Genomic DNA, 17,719 nt, shown 5'->3' on the forward strand with positions numbered 1-17,719 from the left:
AAAATATATATTTTAATTATTTATCAAACATTTAAAAATAAATAATAAAACATATATTTTCCAACAAAACATTTTCCAAACAGCCTTTGTGAAAGTCATAGAGAAACGAATATGACTGGATCTTCCTTTAATCCAAGTTAATCTTAACGCACTCAAAAACACAGAGCATTGAAGAAGAAAGAAGAATAACTAGCTTCTTAGACTTGTTCCAACCGTCCATCCCTTCAACCAAAAAGCTCTCAAAACTCTCCCCCAAAAGTCAAAATCTTCACCTTTTTCTAAGTTATATGCACTCCACTCCATAATCGTTTAAACAATTACACACCCAGAATCGAAAAGTGGTACAAGAATGATCTGATTACATGTGTTAATGTGAGAATTTTGGATTGGTATTTTCCAAGAATGATCACCACGACGAATAGTAATAGTAATAGTAATAGTATGATGTCGCCGTCATCGGCATCGGGAAATAACAACGCACAATCTCCTGGTTTGAAGACTTATTTCAAAACCCCAGAAGGAAAATATAAGCTTCACTATGAAAAAACTTATCCTGCTGGTCTTCTTCATTTTTCCCATGGCAAGACTGTTACTCAGGTAAACCCCTTTCTAGGGTTGTTCTTTTTTCTTTCTTAATTTAGTCCAATTATGTTGTTTTGGGATATTAGTGTTTTATATGGTGCTCAAAATCGGATTTTGAGATTGACCCTTTTTGTAAAATCGATATTTTGAGCGGAATCTGGAATGGGTTTGGCTAACATGGTCAATTTTAAGGTTATGGGGTTTAGTAATTCATCATTCTGCGAAAAGTTCAATTTTTTTTTTGTTATCTACTTTGTTGTTTTTGGAGTTTATTGAGAACTTGTGAAAAAACAAATTAGTTTCACAGTTTATTCAATGTTTAAAAATATTTCTTAATGCACCAATTTGACAATCCCAGTATAGAGATGAAGTTCTTTGGTTTCAGTGCTTAAACTCATTTCAGGCCTTATATCTTCAATTTTAAACTTTTTGGGTCCTGGCTTACTTGAAGAGTTTGCTTCAATAAATGGCTGAAATAAACCCTTTAAATGAAGGAAATGTATCCATGCAGTTGCGGCTTTAACATTCAGATACCTGCTAGATAAGCTTTAGTTAGTAGCTACTAGCTAATGCTCGGTTTGCCTTTAATATATTGTCAAAACAACATAAACATAAGTCCAACTTTTGAAGTCCCGAGATGATTTTCAGGTTTCTCTAGCTCCTCTCAAAGATAAGCCCATTCAGGCACAGCCTCACTCGACATCAAGTTTTGGAGTCAGCATTGGTGTTAAGTCAGCAGCAGCAAGATTGTTAGGTGGTGGAAATGGTAGTAAGTCACTTAGTTTTGTCGGAGGAAATGGTGGAAGTAAGTCTGTCAGTGGTATGAGTGGTAGAGCTGGATCATTTGGGGTGACAAGTTCAAATAACTCTGGCAGTATTCCCAATTTCGATGGCAAAGGGACTTATTTGATATTCAATGTTGGTGACACAATTTTTATTAGTGATTTGAATTCTCGAGATAAGGTATGGTTATCAACTATATTTGTTCTTTGTGATGGAAAAAATTGAATATATGAATTCTGAGAGGTTCATTGGAAAATGTAGGATCCTATAAAGTCAATACACTTTAGTAATTCAAATCCTGTTTGCCATGCATTTGGTCCGGATGCAAAGGAAGGGCATGATTTGCTCATTGGGTTGAGTTCCGGAGACGGTAAATTTCTTTCTACATGACGTAGAACTTCAATCTTCCACTTCATTCTTTACCTACAAGGCTACAATGTATGTTTTGCAGTTTATTCGGTATCTCTACGCCAACAAATGCAAGATATTGGGAAGAAGCTTGTTGGGGCACAACATTACAACAAGGATGGTTCAGTTAACAACAGGTAAGGCTCTGAACTCAACCGTCTTTGTTATTCTTATGAATACTATTTTGGAATTGTAATGCTTTTCTTTATGTTATTTATCTCGTCTTTTTGGAATAATGTTAATGGTCTGGACTTGACATCCTATTTTTGAGTTATCTTTTGTTAAATAGATGAATAGTCATAGCTGTGTCATGTATGCTTTTATAGCTAGAGGCGAGACCAAAGCACAACACTACAGAAATATCTATAATTGCGTGTTTCTTGGAATATTCTTTGAGAACTATTAGAGTGACAGGTTTTTCCTACTAATATAGCTGGAAGCTGAGATTCTTAGTTGCTTATGTTTTTGATTGGTTGTAAATGGAGGTCTTCTTTGGATATTTGCACAATCCTAGTATAAGTTTAATTGGACGGTGAATGCAGTTGAGGTGGTTATTTCACAATTTTATTTATGTCAGTCATAGATGCTTAATATTGTTGTTGGAATATAATTCAGAGAATGCATTACTTTTTGGAACGCATTTTAAGGACCCCAATAATGTTTATAGGTCTCTGAGAACTCCATGTCATGTTTCAGAAAACTTGATGTCAAGTTCCATAATTAATATCTTTTAGAAGTAGTAGTCAATAATGGATGGGACATTCCTATTTGCCTTGGCGCGGGATGGATTGACATTGCATATTTAAGATGAAGGTGTATGTTATTTGCAAATGACATAGTATTGATTGATGAGACATGCAACATAGTTAATGTTAGATTGGAGGTGTGGAGACAAATTCTATAGTGTAAAGGGTTCAGGTTGAGTAGGATCAAAACGAAATATTTGGAGTGTAAATTCAGTGATGCAATTCGTGAGGTAGGCGTAGAAGTGAGGCTTGACACACATGCTATTCCCAAGAGATATAGTTTCAAATATCTTGGGTTTTTAATCCAGGAAAGTGGGGACATTGACGATGATGTTACTCATTGTATTGGTGCAACGTGGATGAAGTAGAGGTTTGCTTTCAGAGTCTTGTGTGACAAAATGGTTATACTTTAACTTAAAAGTAAATTCTATTGAGTGGTGGTTATATTGACTTTTTGGTATGGGCTCCCAGGTCAGCGGCAAGGTTAGCTCCATCTACTCCTTCCTTTGTCTTTGTCTACGGTTCATCCTTAACTCACTATGCGGAGTGCTGACTAGTCAAGAATTCCCATGTTTTGAAGATACAAGTTGCGAAAATGAGGATGCTGAGATAGATTTATAGGCATACTAGAAGTGATAAGATTAGGAATGAGGATATCAAGCTAAGGTAAGAGTGGCCTCCGTTGTGGACAAGATGAGTGAACCAGACTGAGATGGTTTTAGCATGTGAAAAGGAGATGCACATATGCTCCAGTAAGGGGGTACGAAAGGTTGGATATAGTGGATACGAGAAGTGGTAGAGGTAGGTTGAAAATTTATTGGAGAGAGGTGAAAAGATATGTTATGGCGAAAACTTCAGTTTATCGATGACATGACCTTAGAACTTAGATAGGATGGTGTGAAGGTTGTGGATTACGGTGGAAGGTTCGTAGGTAGTGGCGTGATGTCTTGCTTCAACAAGTTTAGGCTTGGTGGTGTTTGTCGTAGTATTAACCTTATTCATGTAGTGTTTTGCTTTTGATTTCTATCATCATCTGTTGCTTTTTTTTTTTGATTAAAACACCAATCTGTCATTTATGGTGTTGCGATTATTGTACTATTTTATTGTTATTGTTTCCTTATTAGTTGCTATGTTTTCTTCAGTGTCGTTTTCCCTTTTCATACCTACTTTGATTTGTTGTACTCGAGCATAGGGTCCTCCAGAAACAACCTTTCTACCTTCATGAGGTAGGTTAAGGTTTGCATACAGTCTACCCTCCTTAGACCCCATTTGTGAGATTCTCTGGGTATGTTTTTGTTGTTGTAGAAGTTATAGTTAGTAACCTTAGAAGTACATTCTGCTGTCTTATAAATGTAGTAATCATAATTCAAAGTTCTCGTAGGGATGCTTCAAGATTTTTGACCCCTGTGCTGCACCCCCTTCCATTTGTGTGCCAAGGGAAAATAAAGAGAGTCAGGATAGTCTTTGTAGTATGAGAATGAAATCAATCAATCAATCAATTACACCTCACTCTAAATTAGTTGGGGAATCTGTGGATGACAACTATTTTAGAATTTTCAGTTTCTAGAAATCTCACCAAGGTAAACAAGTTGAAGCTCCCCACACAACCCAAATACGATTAGAGTCGTGATGTCAGCGCCATGAACAGTATGACTGTAATACTTTGGAATTATCTCCTTCCCTTCCTCCCACCCACTTACTAAATAGTCATAGTGCTTCCTGCATCATGGAATATTTCAAAGGCGAAATACACAAGTAGCTACTTAAGGCTGTCACCAACATAGATACCTTAACTATCCTTATGACCATATAGACTCCTCACATTAGCATAAGTGAACAATTGCCTTTTAGTGTGTTGGATATATTTATAATTTATCTCCAACTGTTAAAAACATGAAAATTCCTTATTTACCCTTAATTCCATCAACATTTTCCATCTCTTCACACCTTTACTATTGCCGTCACCACCACCCACTCACTTTTATCTCCCATAACCACCTTTAGCCTCCATCATCCACCACTCCAAAGCCCTCCTTCAACAAAACCCGTCAGCTGTCACATAATACAGAAACAAAACTCTGTACATCCTTCACATGATGTTCATACCATTAACTCCATAGACACTCAATCATTAGAGAACCATCAAGAAATCATTCTTCTCCACCATAGCTTCATTGCCATAAACCATTACAGCTGCGCCTCGACCACCTCTAGAACCCAGAAAGCTTCACCCATCAAAGACCACAGAACCACGCAGAAAAAGAACACCAATGATATAAAATATAAAATTCCAATATGTAAGGGGTATGAGTAGTCTCATAAAAGGCAGTGTAATAAAGCATCAATACGCGCTCATACCATACTAAAAAGAATCTTCTTATAGAAATAGAACAAAAATCAATAGCTTCGAGCCAATAAAGACGGAGAGGATTGACTCAAGAACCAGTTTCATTCTGAGCACCATTGTAGAATTCGGACCTAACCATTAAGTAAGACGTGACGGGAATGCAAAAAAAGGGAAAATATTGGCAGACCACCCGTCACTGCCATTGTCGGAGACATTACCTTCCGCTGCACGACTACCTCCATGTTCAATTTTCAACAATTTGTTTAAAAGCTTAACCAAAATCAGGCAGTTCAAATGAACAATTTCAACTCCACTACCACCTCCTCCACCGCCACCTATCTTTGATTTTTTTTTATCACCACAGCTAAATCTGATACCCTTCTCTCTGATTTTTTTTTACCATGATAGGCACAAAACATTTCAAACTGGATTTTGCGAACTTTTAGGATTCAAAGAGGATTGAGGATTATAAGAAGGAAGAGATTGCTGAGGTGGGTGGATGGGTGTTGACACATGTAAAATTGGGTTTGAGAGATCCATGTGGTGGTTGATGGTGGGGGGGGGGGGGGTGGTGGTGTTTTCTGGAATTTAATGGATGATGAAGAAGAAAAGAGTGTGAGGAAGCTGGTGATTATTTTGGACGAAGAAGAAGAAAGTGGGGGTGGGTGTCTAATTTTTTTCTTTTTTAAAATTAGATGCATTTTTTCTTTTTCTTTCTAAAATTTCACGTGTCATCCTTTGATATATCAACTGCCACATTATCCGCAATGCAACTCACACGGAAGTTCACCCATGGTTTCACGAGGCACACTAATGCCAACACGAGGTGTCTATCTGGTTACATGGATAGTTAAAGTGTCTATCTGATATTTGGTGACAACTTGAAATGTCGATCTATGCATTTTGCCTATTTAAAAAAGACAAGTAACTTAAGGGTTTCGTATGCCAAAGATAATCTTTACTTTTTCAGATTTAATAATTTTCTTTTGTTTTTGACCGACAATGTACTAGTAATCAATTTTGATGGGTGCCTATAATGATGGAGCAGATTTAATATATTACTTTGCCTTTCAACAGTCGATGTACTAGTATCGCTTGGGTGCCTAATAGTGATGGGGCTTTTGTTGTTGCTCACGCGGATGGAAATTTTTACGTATATGATAAGGTAAGTGTTGAAACTAATTTGGGAGTGTACCAATTTCCAGGTCCTTTTCCATGATCCTCATATTCTACTTTTCTTAGACCAATGTGCATTTTTGTTGTCATATTCAGAGCAAAGATGGATCTGCTGATCCCTCATTTCCTGTCATCAAAGATCAAACTCATTTTTCAGTTGCCCACGCACGTTATAGTAAGGTATTTTGCTTGTGAATATAGTTCTTTCTTCAGCGTTTGATGATGTGTCCCTGGTATCAGTACTGAGATTATCAATTTCTCTTGTTTACCTTCAATTATTTGCAAATTTCTTGGTTCATATATTCCCGCTTTTCTTTTAAGAACAACATTCTAACCTTTTTAGAATATTTATCAGAAAGCACAAGCATGTTCTTTCTGTGAGATAAACAAGGTGGATGAAAGGCATATATACAGTCAACTGCTTTCAGTATGTTGAGGCTATTATTTAATAAGTAATAAAGGCTCTGTTCGTAAATCAAGTTATCTCTCAGATATTATGTATGGAACAAATTAATCATATCTTGCAATGATTAATATTGCAAGTATGAGTAATACCTGCAATGTATGCGTTATGTTATACATTGAAATTAAGGCTGAGTGAACTGGATGGCAGAGTTGTCAAAGGTGAAGAATTTAGATAAACTCCAAGGTCTGCCGGACTATAAAGCGTAGAGCCCAATTAAAATGGCGGGCTTTAGAGAAAGAAAATGGTTATGAAGAGATTGTGTGTATATATAGATATAAAAATCAACTATAAACATAAACTACAGTGTTTGGACAAAAGAATTGAAGAAAACTAGAACTAAGAATAGTAAAAAGCTCCGTCGCTCGGACTCTTCAAAAATGTTGATGGGTACGTGTCTGATTCTCCAAACCTAGTATATTTTTGACGAATTCGACATGGGTGCAACATCATTTTTGAAGTGTCTGAGTAACATAGGGAAAAAGCATTATGCCAGTCAAATTAAAAAACATTGTCAAAATTTTGACGTAGATGTACTGATGCAAGTTAAAGTTTTGTTGTGAGTAGTTTTTAATTCTTTTAACTTCTTATTCCTAATCATTATTATTAAAGAGTGTCCTTAACCATCTTATATGGTGATAGGCGATCCTCACTTTGAGATAGCTTTTGGAGTGGAGTTTAAGCTTAAGGTCCATTTATTTAAATGTTATCAGTGCTAAGCCTATCTCTTTTCTTTGGTTACCCGATGTTGGTCCTCCATATTACACTGTCCGTGCTCCGGGTATGTAGCCCTGGGTGTGCGGAGGAAGTGGAGGTTAGAGTTCCACAATCCACACGGTTGAGGGATTACCTATAGTCTTGGTTTTTTTTTTTTTTGAAAAAGGTGAAGTGATTACCTATAGTCTTGTTATATGGTGTTGGGCAGGCTTTACCTGATAAGGTTGATATTGAGGTTGAGATAATCCCAAGTTTTCATTTTTAGCTATTCATTTCATTCATAATGTGTTGTTAACAATGGTCTATAACTTTGCTAAATATATTTTAGTGTCTAGTATTTTTCTCTTAAAGATTGAGGTCTTAGTGATGAGGCATGTGTCTTATGGGTCATTTGGTAGAGTGTATAGTACTAAATAAGATGTATTAGTAATGCTGGGATTAGCTTTTGAACTACAAAACAAAGTCTCACTTTTGAAATTGTATTAAAAAATCAATTTTCTATTAATAAGATAAGAGGCTATTAGCCTTGGATTTTTTTCCACTGTCTTGTTCAAATATTTAAGTGTTCAAACATATTTGCAAAAAATTAGAAAAAGTTCAACCCCCCCCCCCCCCCACGATTCGTAATTTTTTTCAGTTTCAAAAACACTTTCCCCATTTATGACTTTCATAGTACTACAATGACGACCTTTCTGGAATTCCATTAGTGGGGTCTGGGGAGGTTAGGATGACTTTCATAGTTAATCTCCGTACAAAAATATTAAAGCAATGCAGCGATTAATTATGCTAGGATTATTTTTTTCCCACTGTTTGGTTTGGTGTATTAAAGGCAGTTCTATCTTATCATGCTTATCCTTCATTAACAACCCTTGTATTGCTAATACCATGGTTTGCTATGTATTAGTTATACACCCTATAATACTGAATATGGCGTATAACTAATACATGTCATTGGCTGAAAATCTTACCAAACAAAGGATTAAATAATACCATGGATAATATATGTATTATTTGCTCTAATACATCCTACCATACGACCCCTAATATCTTCGTGCTTGTACTAATGCACCACCTAAGCGAAGCGCACAACTTGGACTTCACCTAGATTTAGGAGTTAAAACGTGCTTCAAACAAGCCTTTAACAACACTGCAAGATGGTTGAGATTGTAGTGTATTTCCTTGAAATCCAGCACATTAGTATAGAAGTTATATTACCAGATTGTGCAATGAGGGAAAAAGGTTTAATTTGTGCACTCTAGGAAATAGATTTAAGCTTAATGATTTAATGTTATTCTAGTGGATATAGAATCATTTTTTAAGTTATCATCTATTCTGTAATCTTTGCTTAGCATTTGCACTAAACCAATAAATATAACAAATTAGATGGTCTTTGCCCTTGAACTTCATTACAAGCAAATTGCTAAGACCATACTCAAGACATATACAAATTGTTAGGGAGGTTACTTCTTAGCAGAATTTGTGTACCTTTGTGGTCTGATTAGTAGTAAGCAAAGACATCTATTTGTGTTTTTTAGTTTTAAATTTTAGAAAGAAGGAAAAAAGGAATCATGTGTGAGAACTGCCCTTGTTTTCCAAGGAACCATAAATATAAACAGAAGAGGAATTCTTCCATGTGTTTTAAGCACACATTCATATATTATTGGTTCCTATTTTATTTGATTTAGATTTGTGTTTCATTCACTTCCGAGGGAGACATTCTTATCATCAAGAAGAGAAGAGAAAAGAGATGAACAACCTTATATACACAGGTTTAGACCCAATTAATAGTGGATTGTTTCAGTTTAATTGCCGTAATCTTTGACCAATCACAATGAGCCCCATTCATGAATTGGTGCTTCAGGTTCTCCTTCTCTGGGAACAAGAAGAATTAGTGTCCATTGCAACATCTATATTCTTTTCTTGTTTCTTCCCCCCTACTTCTCCCCTTTTTTTTCTTGAATCACACCATCTAAACTCTCATTCATTGATGGAAAATTCTGTATCAGTAATACTATATTTTGGTTGACTGCATGAGAAAAAATAATATATGAATAACTAATGCAACGTTTAGTTTATGGTACTAAACTTCACATGGCCAATGCATGTTTTATAGGCAGTATTAAACTCAACATACCCATAGACGATACACGGGAATTTATGTTTTACGCGGGAGGATGCAGAGTAAGAATAAGTGTATTTGCAAAACATAGATAAGAGTACCTAAAGACATAAATGCTCATAAAGAGGCAATCCCTGACCCGGCATAGCAATCCCTACATTATCGCTTACCACATAACAGTTCTTGTATTATTATTTTATGCGTAGCAATCCCTACATTATGATTCACAGCTAAATAATCCTTACATAACCTGTCCGTGAACCAAATAGTCCCTAAAGAAGCAAGTTTACTGCTCAGTAAAAACATAAACCTAGTTCCAGTTTCGTCTTCCTAAACACTGGACCAGTTTTTTTCATGATATGTTAACAAGCACATTCTATGTTTAGCTTGTCTGGAATAAGAACATATAGTCTGCTTGTGCTCTACCAAAATTAAATAAATGTCGTGGTTAGTTTATTAGCCATTCATTGTGGCATTATATTTAATATCTCCTAGTTGATTGTGGTAAGACTGAAAAATATTTGACTGTCTAGATATCAAATCTAAGAACTGCAGTAAGTTCTTCCTTTCACATATTTCCATTTGGCTTTTATATGCAGAATCCTGTAGCTAGATGGCATATTTGCCAAGGGTCCATCAATAGCATTGCTTTCTCAACTGATGGGGCGTATATTGCGACTGTAGGGAGGGATGGTATTTTCTTCATTAGATGACTTGTGAAGCTATTGATTCTTTTGTTGTGATAATTTACCCTTACTGAGTATGACTGATCTAATGCAGGTTATCTGCGTATATTTGACTACAAAAATGAACATCTTATATGTGGTGGAAAAAGCTATTATGGTGCTCTGTTATGTTGTGCTTGGAGGTGAGTGTTTATTGTTTTTTATTCATGACATATTTGTAACTTGAAGTCACTTTTGCCTTGTGGACCTTGCTATGTAGCATACATTCCCCTCCACCTTCCTTCGCCCACCCCCACAGATGCCCACAACAAACGAATGCATGCTGTTTTTAATGTTTTGGCTAGAAAGAGTATCTATACTGAGAGTACATGTATCAACAGCATGGATGGAAAGTACGTTTTAGCTGGTGGAGAAGATGACCTAGTTCAGGTTTGGAGCATGGAAGACCGTAAAGTTATTGCATGGGGTGAGGGGCATAACTCCTGGGTGAGTTTCGAGTAGTTATAACTTACCTTGGTTTCTATGTAGAATTCGTGCCTTATTCTCTTAACTTGTGTCTGGCAGGTCAGTGGTGTGGCATTTGATTCATATTGGTCAGCACCAAATTCAGATGGCACAGATGAAAATGTGGTCTACCGTTTTGGTTCTGTTGGTCAGGTACATGTTCAAAATAAAAAAAACTCAATAATATTGAGTTCTCGTCTCACTATATTACTTGGTCTTTTATTTTCTCATTCAAGATTAGTTTGTTTGTGTTCCAAAATATTTTCCTTGCCTTGCTCATAATATGATTTTCAAAGGCTGTGATCTGTTTTGAGGTGTATGACATCTCCTTTTAAGCTGTTTTGACGTGATGCTTCTTTGTAGGACACACAATTGCTCTTGTGGGATCTGGAAATGGATGAAATTGTAGTACCGATGCGCCGTCCTCATGGTGGATCACCAACTTACAGCACGGGGAGTCAGTCATCTCATTGGGATAGGGCTTGCCCTGTTGGTACGCTGCAACCTGCTCCAAGCGTGCGAGATATTCCAAAGCTATCGCCCCTGGTCACTCATCGTGTTCACACTGAACCACTATCTGGTGTGATGTTTACTCATGAATCAGTTCTTACTATCTGCCGCGAGGGGCATATAAAGGTTTGGGTGAGGCCAGAGTTTGGTGAAACCCAAACTAGCAACTCGGAGTCTTTACTAAGTACAAGTTTGAAGGAGAAGCCACCAATATCAGGAAAAGTTATCAGTTCCAAGTTCCAAGCAATGACCTAACAGTAATCGTGTGTGTGTTTTGAGGAAGGGGTTTGCAAAACGGCGGATTCACTATATGGGTCTCCTTTTACAAATGTCAGTAACCATTTATTTATCTTCGCTTGCACTGAGATTGACCAACTAATTGTATAGTGAACAATGAAGATGCTGCCGGGAGCAGCAGGAGGTTAGAAGAGTGTCCACGCAGCTTGTAAGTATGATAGGCAAAAATAATTTGAGGTTGGTCTCTTGAGATATGTAATTCCTAGTTCCCAACCTCCTCCTTCCCTTTGACTTTTCCCCCTTTCTTTTCAGCCAATTTTGCTAAGAAACTCTTGGTTGACAGTGACTTATATTGGATTACCTTGTCGTATGAACATTATGCGGGCGGGCGATCTAATTATTTACAGCTCTGTCATCGAATTTTACTTTTGCCTGTTGGTTAGGTGAGCCAACTATGATCGAAATGTACCGTACTTTCTGATGATTGTTTAGATTCCCTTTTTTCCCTCGACGCAGAACTTCTGTGGAGAGTTGGGCTTTCTAGAAAGTTCGGGTTTGTTGTTTTTGGTGGTGTTCATTTACACTTGGATTCTGGAAATTTGGATGGATTCTTGCTAAAGCTTTGCATAGCCTGCAAAGGACAAGATTTGGGGTAAATATTGGATGGTGAAAATTTCACCAGGAGTTGGTGTATGCACCATAGTTTTTAAATAGTTATAGTTAAGTGAATAACTGTGTTCTCTGTTAACATCTATTGTTTATTATGTTTCGGTTAGTGCATTATTTTGCTGTTATTGTTCTTTTTCCCGAATGCTTTGTACTACTTTCCTTATTAGTTGCCATGTTAACATTCGCTGCCATATTTCCTTTGTCGTAGCTATTTTGATTTGCTGTACTTGAGTCAAGGGTCTTTCAAAAACAACCTCTCGGATAAAATTGGATAAAGTCTATGTATGCTCCATCCTTTGAGACTCTACATGTGGTATGTTGTTGTAGTTAAGTGAAGATTTGTCGTAGTTGTATTAACTAATTATAGCCAAGTGATGATCTTGATTTGTGGTATGCATCAGAATTCAGATGTTAGGGCACATTCGAGTCTTGGATGTCTCTTGGCATATAGTGGGATCCTGAGAGGAGGCAGTGTCAAAACTATTAATATTATCTGTTTGTAGCATATAGAGAAGATTCTTTAAAAATCATTGTCACATACTACCAAGTTCAAATATGTCCTTAAAAGTATATATTCATGAATATTCTCCTCTCATTGATGGTTGTCCCAACTTGGCTATGTAGACAAACAAAACATCCAAAGGTACCCCTAAGTTGTTAAACTTGTACACCACCTGCAATTATTTGAAAAGGTCCAATTATACCCACTATCTAGCTTCTACAATATAAGCCAAATTAGACTTCATTTCTTCACAGTTCACAGTGGAAGGGGTTCGGTAGAATCAAGTAACTTTCGCTCAACTCTTGTAGAGGCTTCTATATAGTAGTAATATAAATAATCTATTCATAACCCCGTAAACAAAACAAATTGTGGTTATCTATTGTTTTGTTCAATTTAGTACAGTCCAAAATCAGCAAATTCCCATCTGCCTCGTTATGGTAACCCTGCAGACTCTGTTTATGCATATGATGCTCATTTATTTCTGAACACCCAAAGTATGGCAAGAAATGCAATATTTAACTCCATGTATTTATCTTTCCCCTGGAAAAGGAAAAAAGAAATGTTAAAAGAAACATCCAAAAAGGTTACAAAGCACATATACTCCCTCCGTTTCACTGTGTTTGACATAATTTAACTTGACACATAGTTGAATAAAGGTGGAACATATTCTAAGACTTGTGTGGTATTAAATATGTCATAATATTTGTGTGACTATAATACTTCTGAAAATAGTGATCTTAAACATCTCATATAACATTTGTACAGTTATAAAAAGCTTAAAAAAAAGGGCAGCCCGGTGCACTAAAGCTCCCGCTATGCGCAGGGTCCGGGGAAGGGTCCGACCACAAGGGTCTATTGTACGCAGCCTTACCTTGTATTTCTGCCAGAGGCTGTTTCCAAGGCTTGAACCCTGGAAACAGTTATAAAAAGCTTCTCATTAAGGAAATATAAAAATGTATAAGGAAATACAAAATCGATAAACTTACAGCATTTGTTGACCTACTTGTTGGAAACTCCATTTTCAGTCACTGGATACTTTTGAGGGTCTTCCTTTCGGGTTATTCTGATCCATGAAGCAGAGGACAAAGGAAAGACAAAAGAACCAAAAGAGGAAAACAGGAATGAGGCAGAGTCAGGATATTAACTTTATGGGTTCTGGATTTTAGAGCAAAAGTTACTACATTCAGCCAAACTCATATCCAGGCTTCTAACTCCGTCCGTGTGTTTATAAAAGGGTGGTTGTCGCGATTCTTACTCTTCAGTAGCTTTGCTGACCTTAATCTCCAAGAATCGCTCAACTGGTTGACGACAAATAGGACAACGATTTGTCTGGAACCTCAAAACTTTTGCACATCCGCTGCACATGCACTGGATTTAAGATGCACACTTAGTTTTGATATCCATCAACGGTGTTGCATCACAATCATTTAAACAAGAAAAACAAAGCAACAGGCATTCCATATATGGCCTCTACATTCAACAAATTCCAACAAGGCAAGCAATGAAACTGATGCACACTACTGAGGTGTTTTGTCAAGCTTTTAAGGGAAAATAAGCCCTTTTGAGTAGTAGTAGTAGAAGCCGTTTTTAGAAGATAAAAAGAGTATAGCTTATTCCTCCAAGCAATTCTGGAACCTTGGGCAAACATCTATTGTTGCTCTTATTTTGACAAAAGTACTTTTCAAATTGACTAGCCACATTGCTACTCTCCAAAAGTACCTACCTGAAAAGTGCTCCGGACAAAAAATACTTTTTAGAATAAGCAGATCTTGGAATGTCAGCCAAATAGGCTATAAATTGTGAGATCAGTGGCAGAGCCTAGATTTTCATGAAGGGGTTTCAGAATATGAAAATTTAACACACAAAGAATCCATAGGGGGTTCAACCCTACTGGGCTCTGCCCCTATGTTAGATATGCATACTATATTTTCATATTGAAGCTGTAAATTTCTAGTTTTGCATCCAAAGAAGGGAAAAGAAACATGAGTACCAAGGGGAAAAAAAGATTAAGTGGTATTTTAGGGGCTGGGAGGAATGGTTTTTGACAGCTAGATGCAAGGGCAGCTGCAGAAACTATAACATAGGTCACATTATAACAGTGCATTCAAGATAACATTTTGATGAAGAACACTCTTAAGATTCGACAACAAAAAAGCGTTAAGAACAGTAGAATTCATACCATGTGGCGGCATGGAAGTACAGTAATGTCCCGAGGTTCAGAAAGGCACACGACGCATTCCTTCCCGTTATCAGTTCCATCAAAGTCCTTATCAACTGAATTTCCAATGCCATAAATCTCTTGCAATTCATACCTCATTCCATTGACCCAAAGGATTTGCTTCACCACCCTAATTTTGAATTCGCCTTTGTCCTTTTCAAAAACTGCTTGAGTAATCTGGGAATTTGTAGACACAGACACTGCATTTCCATCCTCTGCTTCACTCTGGGTATCTTCGAATGCATCTACCTTTACCGCCAGCTGATATACATCTGCATTACTGCCCTTCGACAATTCTGCCTCTTCAAACATGGAAAGATCAATGCCAGTTCCAGAGGATTGTCTAAATTTCTGAGATAAACCTTTTTGAAATGTAATGGTTATTGGTGGAAGTAAACTTTCCTTCATAGGAGTCAAGCAACAATCTTCACCTTCTTTTGCAAAGAAAATGACAGTCAAGCTGCAATTGGAAAAAAAAAAGTAGTACTTTTACTATCTCAGAGTTGACAACATCTAGCAGGCAGAGGAAGAACCAGAATTTTTAGTTTCTGAGTTCTGAATTACAAAATTATACATGTTGACCAAACTTAAATGCATGTCAAGAAATGTCAGCAGTTTATTTAACAAACTTAGCTAGGTCTTATACACTATTTAAATGATAAAAACTATACAATAAAAAGGAATTAAAAGGGAATTCATAGTATTGAAAACTCCATGAGCTAATAGTAGGCGACATGAGAAAAAAAACACAGTTTCCAACATTCAACAACAAGGACATAACAACTGAAGTTCGACAACTGGAGTCTGGGAAGAGTAGGATATATGCAGACCTTATCTACTAACTTTGCAGGATAGAGAAGTTGTTTCTAGACACTTGACTCTCAAGAAATGTAATCAAAGCAGGATTAAAAGAAAAATAACAACAACAAAATGGCATGATATACCATGCAAATGATGCAACAAGTAGTAATAAAAATGAAGAATAAGATACTATGTCAATTCCGTACTAAATAATACTATGTACTCCTACTAAATAAGGAGAAGATGAGAAGACGAGATTAGTCCCCTTCCTCTCACGAACAAAGTGTGACAACACTCAGCATTATAACCAAATATCGGAAAACATTCTTTCCCATAAAATATTTTCCGGGAAATCATTTTTCATCGTATTAAATACACAAAATCTCTGTTTTATGATCAAGCTAGTTCTTTTTATTATTTAATTTTTTGAAAAGGTAGAATTAGGAATAGATCTTTCTGCTTGTTTCAATACATGGACATAATATGCAAATTTACATAAATTTAACAACCAACAATGATTGCGATGAAGCGATAAGTACTCCATTTCGGTTTGAGTCTATGTGTGAATTAGGCCCAGTAATACAGGTACCAAACATCGGGCGGATTAATTGGTTTTTCGTTAGTGGCGAATAAAATAAGAAGTATGTTATATATATGTAATATGTATAATAGAAAGAATGGATTAATTTAATGGAACAGAAATCTTAATTGTATGTATGACCGGTTGGCTTAAAATTTTCTTCATTACAATTTTTCTCTATTTTCGTGAGTGCATGCATGCATAAATGATTAACATGTATGTTTTAGATTATTACCTTTTTGGTCACTTTTGTTTGTCATTAAAGGGAAAAGGCATAAATTATCGAAAAATTATGATGACCTATTACACACTTAAATTACCTACAAGTGAATTTGTTACCCCTCTAGAACTAGAACTGATGTGGCAAGAAAATAAAAAATAAATAAAAAAAGGGAGCGCCAGATTAAAATTAAAGTAAAAAAATAAATTAAAAGAACAAAATCACCCCATCCCAAGTCCTTTCTTCTTCACACTCACCTACCCTCTTCTTCTTTTCACCCACATATCATCTTCTTCTTCACACCCATCTCCATTTACTCCTCATTTTAAATCTTGATTTTTTTCTTTCAAAACCCATTAAAGTAAACAAAAATTAAAAAAATAACCCCCCACCCCCCAGGTCCTTTCTTGTTCACACCCACCTCCATTTACTCTTCATTCTGAATCTTGATTTTTTTCCTTTCAAAACCAATTAAGAAGAAGAAGAAGAATTATTCTCCCCATTTTGGTGGAGAAGACAATTGAGGTTGTGGAGGGAGGGGGGTCGGATGAGTGGTTAATAATTAATTAGAAGTTCATTAGTATAAAATATAGTTAATAAAAGAAAAATTAATTAATAAAAAAAGAAAAGAAAAACATATAAAAATCGAATGGGTGATTAATAATTATTTAGGAGTTAATTAGTATAAAATATAGTTAATAAAAAAAAGTTAATTAATAAAGAAAAGAATTTAAAAAATTATAATTTCTGACGTGATGCTGACGTGGCAGCGAGTGTAATACATCACATACTATGAGAGTGGTGTTATACGTTTTAGGGGGGGGGGGTTAATAAATTCACTTTTAGGTAGTTTAGATATGTAACAGGTCGTCCTGATAGTTTAAGTGTGTAACTGACTTTTCGATACAACTTCTGGGGGAAATTTATGCCTTTTCCCTAAATTCGATATATCTATTAATAAGAGTGACATGATTATTTTGTTGAGTTTTTGACCAAAATCATCCTTAAATTATACTCCAAACTTTAGATTATATCCTTAAAATACCATTCTTAGCAGAAAACATCCTCCGAGTATTTAAAAATTAACAACTTTCATCCTTCTACTAGAATTTGTCATGAAACTAACAGATCCCCAAAAGATGAAGTCACTCCTTCGTATTTATTATTCTGAGATACGCCAAAAATATTATCGTGAATTTTTTTGACAATTAAGTTTAGCATTATGCAAAATATTTTGTCATACTCCTTATTAATGATATTTAGTATTAGGCCTTGAAAAATAATTTGGGAAATAAGTAATAGTGTCAAAAGGTAAAAAATGAAAGAAAAAAAATGTCTTTTCTTGTTACATTAAAAATGACAAATAAAAATGAAATTTTTTCAAGTGGACAAGTAAAAGTGAATCGAGGAAATATCATTTAGATTAAATCAACATATCATAATATGTTACT

The 17,719-nt window shown here is 35.9% G+C and overlaps 2 protein-coding genes across 2 annotated transcripts; one reads left to right on the forward strand and one right to left on the reverse strand.

Moving 5' to 3' along the window:
- The first annotated feature begins 84 nt into the window (after positions 1-84).
- Positions 85-12,140, forward strand: LOC129876477 (probable catabolite repression protein creC). Its single transcript, XM_055951928.1, has 11 exons — positions 85-597; positions 1,231-1,545; positions 1,627-1,735; positions 1,817-1,910; positions 5,944-6,031; positions 6,139-6,222; positions 9,941-10,034; positions 10,122-10,209; positions 10,408-10,513; positions 10,592-10,684; positions 10,895-12,140. The coding sequence occupies exons 1-11, from the start codon at positions 403-405 to the stop codon at positions 11,294-11,296; spliced, it is 1,668 nt and encodes a 555-aa protein (XP_055807903.1). The 5' UTR covers positions 85-402; the 3' UTR covers positions 11,297-12,140.
- Positions 12,141-13,509: 1,369 nt separating this feature from the next.
- LOC129875569 (probable E3 ubiquitin-protein ligase LOG2) lies at positions 13,510-16,012 on the reverse strand. Its single transcript, XM_055950873.1, has 3 exons — positions 16,008-16,012; positions 14,629-15,127; positions 13,510-13,817 (listed from the first exon to the last, which is right to left on the reverse strand). Exons 1-3 carry the CDS (start codon positions 16,010-16,012, stop codon positions 13,701-13,703), a joined length of 621 nt encoding a protein of 206 aa, XP_055806848.1. The 3' UTR covers positions 13,510-13,700.
- Positions 16,013-17,719: the final 1,707 nt, after the last annotated feature.

Source organism: Solanum dulcamara, chromosome 12, assembly GCF_947179165.1.
Source record: "Solanum dulcamara chromosome 12, daSolDulc1.2, whole genome shotgun sequence".
In the NCBI taxonomy this organism is placed as follows: Eukaryota; Viridiplantae; Streptophyta; class Magnoliopsida; order Solanales; family Solanaceae; genus Solanum; species Solanum dulcamara.